Genomic DNA, 8,028 nt, shown 5'->3' on the forward strand with positions numbered 1-8,028 from the left:
ACAATAACTGGAGATTCAAAGTTTCAATCAACAGGTATTTGTGTTAAAATGCAGCTAAAACATCTTTAAACCAAGCTACAGTACTCCCAAATGCAGCAACACAAACAGAAACTCAAACACAATCCCACTCAGGTGACCCTCAAAAGCCACCTGTTTTACAAAAGGACAGCAATTTCATGATGTTCTTCAGATTGTTCTGTTGTTTGAGAAAATAATCCACCAAACATGAAAATTTATCAGTTTACTGAATATTTCATGAGTATTCCTTATGCACCTTCATGTTCAGAACAGTCTTCACAGACTGAAAGGTTTGAGGGTAGTACTCCTGAGGGGGAGCTATCTAAATCCTCTCCAATTCAATTGGAGGTTCCTCAAGAAGGAACAACTCCCCTCATAACTCTAGCAGAAGTTGTCTTACCAGTCAAAGCTAGAAGAACAATTGCCTATGACAATGTCATAAGAAGGGCAATCTTAGCACATTCAAGTGCCAGTGTATTGCAAGACACGCAAGGGTTTGAGGCTGGTGCACATGGCAGTAACCCAGTCAAATCCCCTCCAATTCAATTGAAGGTTCCCACTACAAGTGGAGGACAACACTCTGTCATAACCATAGAGGAATATGTGAGTCAAACTGTGACCCCAGTCATAGATGCTTATGCACTCATTTTTCTAGTGAAATGAGTATGATTAGCCCTATATGGCCTTCCTCTAATCATATGATCACAGATTAACTCTTCTCAGCCACCTCTTATTTCTGTAGGTCAAACAACATTTGAGCCTTTCATGTGAGGATAAGAGAAAAGATTGAGTGAAAAACAAAGAATAAGAGAGGCAGGATCCTTCTTGGCAAAAGGAGAGGTAGATGAGTGTATGGATTTAGTAATCCTTGTGAGGGAACTCTGACTCTCAAAAGTCATGAGACTAGTGCAGTGAGAATTAGTGAGACTACTTATTCAAAAGAACAGAGAGCTTAGGACTTTTATCACTGACAGACTTTTTCTGCAGATCTAAGTGAAACTTCTATTCTATTTGATAAACTCATCACCATGAATCTCAATGAAGCTTGAAGTTGTAGACAGTGTTCCAAATGGACAATGACAGCAGCTTGAACAATGTGCATTTAGCTGGATACTTCTTCCTGGAGATAATGTCAAAAAGGGGGAGAATATATATCTAAATGCCAAAACAGCTAATGGATGTTGAATAAATCTAAATGCAACTCAACAAAAGAAGACCTGATGGGAAGATTGGTTTTGGTTTCTGCATTTAGTTAAAGTTTTGACATCATCAATCAGAACTTGTGTATAATTTCATAATGAACAAGTTGGGGGAGATTGTAATATATAATAGATGATGTCAAAGATTACTGATGCTGACAATGTCATTAGCAATCAGTTATATAATAGATGATGTCAAAGATTACTGATGCTGACAATGTCATTAGCAATCAGTTATATAATAGATGATGTCAAAGATTATTGATGCTGACAATGTCATTAGCAATCAGTTAAGCTTGGGGCCAACCCTAAGTAAGTTGTATTGTAACCTTAATCTGTAATTTATACTTGTAACACTTAATGTCTGTAAAATGTAAATGGAGCAGACTGGAGCATTTTTCCCTAAACAGTGTCAAGCCTAAGAATTCTATCTGGAAGAAGATCAAGAAGGTCATGACTCAGAAGAATTATGAAGAAGCTTGGAGTTGAATAATTCTGTTTGGTGAAAAACATTCTAAGTCAAGATCTCTACAAGTCACAGAATTAGTGTTATAGAGAAGTCATTCGAGAACTCAGAAAGACCTATCGAGAACTCAGGAATTGTCTATCGAGAACTCAGGAAATGCTATTGGAGATATCGACAAGTCAGATACCCATTCGAGAACTCAGAGATATCGACAAGTATACATTCATTAGAGAACTCTGAATTATCGATAAGCCAAAGTCCATTAGAGAACTCTGAGTTATCGATAAACCAAAATTCACTAGAGAACTCAGAGTTGTCGATAAGTCAAGTCAACAATGAAGTTTCAGAGATATCGACAAGCCACCATGCCTATCGAGATGTCGAGTTCTCTACAGCTTAATTGGAGATCTCGAAGTGAAGAAATTTCTCTAAGTAAAGAATGACTAAACAGTTCAATATCCAAGGTTGCAAATCAACAAACAATTCACACAGCTGGATTGACAAGTCTACAAAAAGCAGTTTGAGAGATGTGCAAGATTAATGGTAAAGATTAACTGACAAAGGAAGATTAAAGTGAACATGGGATGCTAAAGATATGCTAAGCCAGAAATGGAAGATCTGTTTTTCTATAAATAGAAATGACAAGTGACAGTTTAGAAAAGCTAATAGCATGTCTTATTACACACTGTGTAAACCGGCAGTTAATTGAGTTATAAAGTTAACACTGATCCTTAGTCATTTGTAACAATCTAGATAGAAAATCTTGTATTCTCTCTCAAGAAAGAAGCTAAGTTCTAAACCAAGAACTTAGAAATTTTGTAGCAAAACACTGCTTGATTTTTAATATAAAATTAAGTGAGTTTTGAATATCTTTGTTTTACATATTTGCATTGTTATTTATGTTTAACATCTATTCTACAAGATCATTGATAACAACCAATTGCTAAACCCAAAGTCGACAAAAAAGTAACCATTTAAGCCAAAACACATTCACCCCCCTCTGTGTTGTATTCATATCTAACACTAAGGCAACATAATATGAATGTTAGCATAGTTTTCAAAAATGTGTTGGTATAATATTAAAGGCCACATGCAAATTTTCAACATCCTCAAAATGGACCAAAGTATTTCCTTACGCCTTATTGGCTATATTTTTCAGCATTTTACATTTTTTTTCGATGTTGCTGAAAGTCATTTATATGGTAATGTGTGTATCTAGTGAGTAAAATTTTCCGATCTATTACTCGTGTTTGCATAAAATTAATTCATAGTATTGTTTGATTACTCAAATTAATAATAAAAACATAATCAATTAAAATTAATCATAATTAATCAAATAATTGTGGCAATCATACACATATTATAGTGAAAACATGACTTTCCCATAATGTTACTTGCTAATAATTACACAAATAGAATATCTAAGAAAATAATGAAACATAATTAATCTAATAGGAAATGATGAGAAAACAAGATAGGAAAATCCGTAACTTCAATCCTTTCACATAAATGATATACATGGCTTCACCAAGTAAAAACGGTATATAAAACCCTTATAATATGGCATTTTAAGTAAAACCAGTATATGAAATGCTTATACTATTCTCTAGTTTAAAATAATAGTACTTGTCTATTTTATATTTATATATATCTCATATAATGAGTATTTTCACAAGAAGATCTCCGTAATCCATGAGATTTTTTAAGTAAAATTCGTAGTTGATTTTGTTTATTGGGCTATTTCTGAATTAAAGAGAATTATATAAATTTCGTGTGAACTATAATGTAGAATTGGAATTCTAAAACTAAAAATAGTGCCTAAACAACGTAAGCAACCATATAATCCAATAATTCATATCCATTTTTATTTGTGCCCATGGGCCCGTTTATAACAATCTATACTCTTTATGTCCCATATTTAATTCTATAGACTTTTCTTTTTGAATGTTTTATTTAATTTTTTATATTTTAAAAATTATCAAAAGTGATAAAATTTTATTATATAAAAATTAATTACAACCACGACTTTCTTCCACTACACTCATTTTATACATTAAATATTAAATTTTTATATATTAAATATTTATTAATTTCATTACTTTATACATTTTTCTTACTTTTTACCCTTAAATTATATTTTTTCTTAATTTACGTGCCCAAATCATTTGTATACAAATGAAAGTCGAGAGGGAGGGAAACTATACTATAATAACCGAAATGGGGTATAATTTGGTATGCCTTTTTTGGTTGGTCTGATTATATCCATTTATGACCGTCGGGTCTTTTAAATCAAGTAATTTGGACCGTTAAATTCAAATATTAAATAATTATAAACTACTCAAACTCCCAGTTTCGAATCCCGCCAACATCAATTATATATATTATCAACGCCAACATCAAAATATTTATATTATTATTTATATAATACTAAAACTCCCGGGTTCGAATCCCAACAACAATAAATATTTATATTATTATTTATACAATACTAAAACTCTCATGTTCGAATCCCACCAACTGCAAATATTTATATTATTATTTATACACTATCCAAGATTCAGGTTCGAATCCCTCTGATAACAAATATTTATATTATTATATATAAATATACTAATAAAATAATGATCCAAAAAAATTAATATAATTTTAATTAATAAAAAAATATTAATGAAAACACGTCTATAGCATATACAGTAATTATATGTATACCAGCAAAACCATAACCAAATGATTTACGGAAGTAAATGAAAAATAAATCTAAGGCAAAACTAGAAACAAAATTACAGGAGTGAATGGAATGGAAATCTCTATTATCAGTGTCGTAATCATCGCCAAAATGCTAACGGTCCTTCTGATTTCGAACAACTGAAATTGAAATTATTTTGGGTACTAGTATTTAAATTTATAAAATAGAGACAAAATTAAAGTATGAATACAAAATTGTAACAGGTAGGAGTATATAATTTAAATTTATAATAACAACCGAGATACAAGAAGCAAAAAGACAAATAAATATCCCAAAAAGAAACAAAGATGCACATGCAAACGTCCTACAAAATTTAGGCACTATTCGCACGAGCTAGACATGGACAATCTACGAAACCTAATCATTTCGTCCTGTCCATTTCTTTTCTTTTTTTATTTCTTTTTTCGATTTTCTTTTAAGGTATCTTCGGTTACTTTTTTTGTCTTTCTTCTTTTTCCTTGACCTCCGTAAATTTTGTTTTCTCTTGCAGATATTTACACCATCTTTGTTTTTTCAAGAAATCTATCGCTGTCCTCCCTTTTTAACTTCAATGATTTGGTTATAATTATTTTGACAGTCAAATTTTATCTTTCTTTTTCATTTTTTTCATTTCATGCATATCTTCTCCTTCTTTTTATTTGAATGGTTTTCTTTTCTTTTATTTATTATTTATATTGAGCTTAACAAGGCACAGCTTATGGGGTGTTTCTTGTTATAGATAAGCAAGTTCTCATCATAAGTTAAAACCCTCTCTTCTTGTCCATTTTTTGAATTCTTGATGGATGTGAAAGCACCATTGTTGTTGAATGAAGATCCTCTGCGCAATGAAAAGCATAATAATGATATTCTAGTGAATAGTTTGAGATGCAATTTCTTTTCTAAATTACCTCAGAAGGTTAAGTATGGTGTTGATCCTGAAGCACCTTTCGAAATCGACATTTCTAAGACCAAAGGCTTGATTGAAGGTAAACTAGATTCATGACAATGGTTGTGTATTCTTGTGTTTGTCTAAATTTGTGAAAGAATTAGTTTTCATGTTGCAGGAGAGAAAGAGTACTATGAGAAACAAGTGGCCACCTTGAGGTCATTTGAGGAAGTTGATTCTTTAGTTTCTCCTCGTACTAATAATGAGTTGGACAGCCAAGAAGAAACACAACATGAAAGAGCTATCAACATTTCTAATTGGGCTAATATTTTTCTGCTGCTGCTCAAGGTAAATCCATATCTCTATTAATTTCTCCGAAACCAATTCGATGAATGTAGACAGACATATGCATATGCTGTGCGTGGCAATTTTTTGAGCTATAGATGTGCAACATTTATGATAATTTTAATCCAATCTTAAGATCATACATCAGATTAATAATATGTCTCCGCTCTGAGGAGTGTATTGAGAAGGGTAGGACGTTGTTTCAGGAACTCGTAGAACAATGTATTGACAGTCTCTCCACTGTAATAAGACATTACATCTGCTTTTGGTAACTCTACTCTTAGGAGTAAATGGATTGTTTCATAAAAAAAAAAAAAACTAAAGAACCCGATTTTCTTATATTCTGTAAGAGTCTAACTGTGATGTGAAATTGGAAGTACTAGTGACTCTGGTGTGTATGAATGAGAGTGCAGATTATGGCCACAATAAAAAGTGGATCCTTGGCAATTGCAGCATCAACACTTGACTCTCTGCTTGATCTAATGGCTGGGGGGATCCTATGGTATACGCACAGAACTATGAAAGATATTAACATCTACAAATATCCGATTGGAAAATTGAGAGTGCAACCAGTTGGCATCATTATCTTTGCTGCTATTATGGCAACTCTTGGTATGTAGTTCTTCCACAAATTAATCTTAATAATATGCTATACTTTCCAAGCACCTTCTTGTTCTTATCATGTATGTGTGGACAAGAAAGACTTGACTATTGTCATTTTATTAATGTAGGGTTTCAAGTACTGATCCAAGCAGTAGAACAACTAATTAGAGATGCACCTTCAGAGAACATGAACAATGAGAAATTGATATGGTTATATACAATCATGCTTACAGCGACTGGTGTCAAACTTGTGCTCTGGATTTACTGCAGAAGTTCTGGAAACAGGATTGTTAGAGCCTATGCAAAGGTAAAATTTTGGATTACCAAGTCTTGTTCAATATCCTCGCTGATGTTTTTGGTCTCCTCTGGCTCAATCCTAATCCTAGGGAGCTATATTCGGGGAAAGATGGTTTAAATTTGAGATATCTGCTAAATTAGAGTTCTGTTATGTTCTTTTTTCTGAAACACGTTTCATTATTATGTTAACATCCTGTAATTATTTTCTGGTTTCGTTTAAAAGTTAAAAAATTTCATCCCCAGGACCATTACTTTGATGTGGTGACAAATGTGGTTGGTCTAATAGCTGCTGTTCTTGGTGATAAATTCTACTGGTGGATTGACCCTGTTGGTGCCATAGTTCTAGCATTCTACACCATCTCAAATTGGGGTGGAACTGTACTTGAAAATGCAGGTAAATGAGACCTATCTTCATCTCTAACACGACAATACAAAGGTGTCATTGGTTCTTTGGTTTTGGTTCTCTGAGTAAGATTTGTTCTAACATTTGACTATATATGATATGCAGTTTCTCTGGTTGGACAATCAGCTCCACCGGAAGTTCTGCAGAAACTTACATATCTAGTGCTTAGACATGATCCGCAAATAAAACGTGTAGACACCGTTCGTGCCTACACTTTTGGTGCTCTGTATTTCGTGGAGGTGGATATAGAACTACCAGAAGATTTGCCATTGAAAGAAGCACATGCGATCGGAGAGTCATTGCAGATCAAGATTGAAGAACTATCTGAAGTGGAGCGTGCATTTGTTCATCTTGATTACGAATGTGACCACAAACCAGAGCACTCTGTTTTAGCTAGACTTCCCAATTCTCAACCTTAAATGTTGCTGCCCTTTTTAGGCTTTTGTGTTAAATGAGTTATGATAATTACTTTGGTCGAATTACAAATTGTCTTGCTGCATTGTGTATTCAGTTAATCTGTCTTGCACCATTTGCTGATATTATATATTAGTGAGCTCAAATTACGGATCTAACTGCAGGGATTTACTTAAATATATGCCAAAGCCAAGTTGTGACCTCAAAAATATTACCACGTGAGGAAAAAATAATCTGTTACCATACTTTTTTTTAGTTAAAATATTTCATGTTTAAAAATTACACGTTAAAATATTTCATGTTTAAAAATTACACGACACTTACAAACAAAAATAATACTCCATTCATCCCATTTTACTTGTCACGTTTGACTTTGATCCAGTTAAATCGACTAAATTTTGACCGAAATTTATTAATATTTTATAATTAATCTACTTTAATATTTAACTTCTAGTTTTTTAAAATAATATAAGGATAATGTTTAATCTTTGGTTAAAAATTAGTTAATTTGACTTCTATAAAAATAAATGTGACAATTAAAATGGATGGAGGGAGGAAGATAAATCAAAAGAGAATTGTATCCATCAAAACTATGACTATTATGACACTAGAAAGTAGGGCTGAGCAAAACCGAACCGAAACCGAAAAACCGAACCGTGCTAATTCGGTTCG

The 8,028-nt window shown here is 32.7% G+C and overlaps 1 protein-coding gene across 1 annotated transcript; it reads left to right on the forward strand.

Annotated features, from left to right (window-relative positions):
- Positions 1-5,078: 5,078 nt before the first annotated feature.
- LOC141720990 (metal tolerance protein 4-like) lies at positions 5,079-7,479 on the forward strand. Its single transcript, XM_074523712.1, has 6 exons — positions 5,079-5,394; positions 5,473-5,642; positions 6,053-6,251; positions 6,371-6,549; positions 6,783-6,933; positions 7,048-7,479. Exons 1-6 carry the CDS (start codon positions 5,208-5,210, stop codon positions 7,359-7,361), a joined length of 1,200 nt encoding a protein of 399 aa, XP_074379813.1. The 5' UTR covers positions 5,079-5,207; the 3' UTR covers positions 7,362-7,479.
- The last annotated feature ends 549 nt before the right edge of the window (positions 7,480-8,028 follow it).

The sequence above is a fragment of the Apium graveolens genome, chromosome 4 (assembly GCF_009905375.1).
Source record: "Apium graveolens cultivar Ventura chromosome 4, ASM990537v1, whole genome shotgun sequence".
NCBI classification, from domain to species: domain Eukaryota; kingdom Viridiplantae; phylum Streptophyta; class Magnoliopsida; order Apiales; family Apiaceae; genus Apium; species Apium graveolens.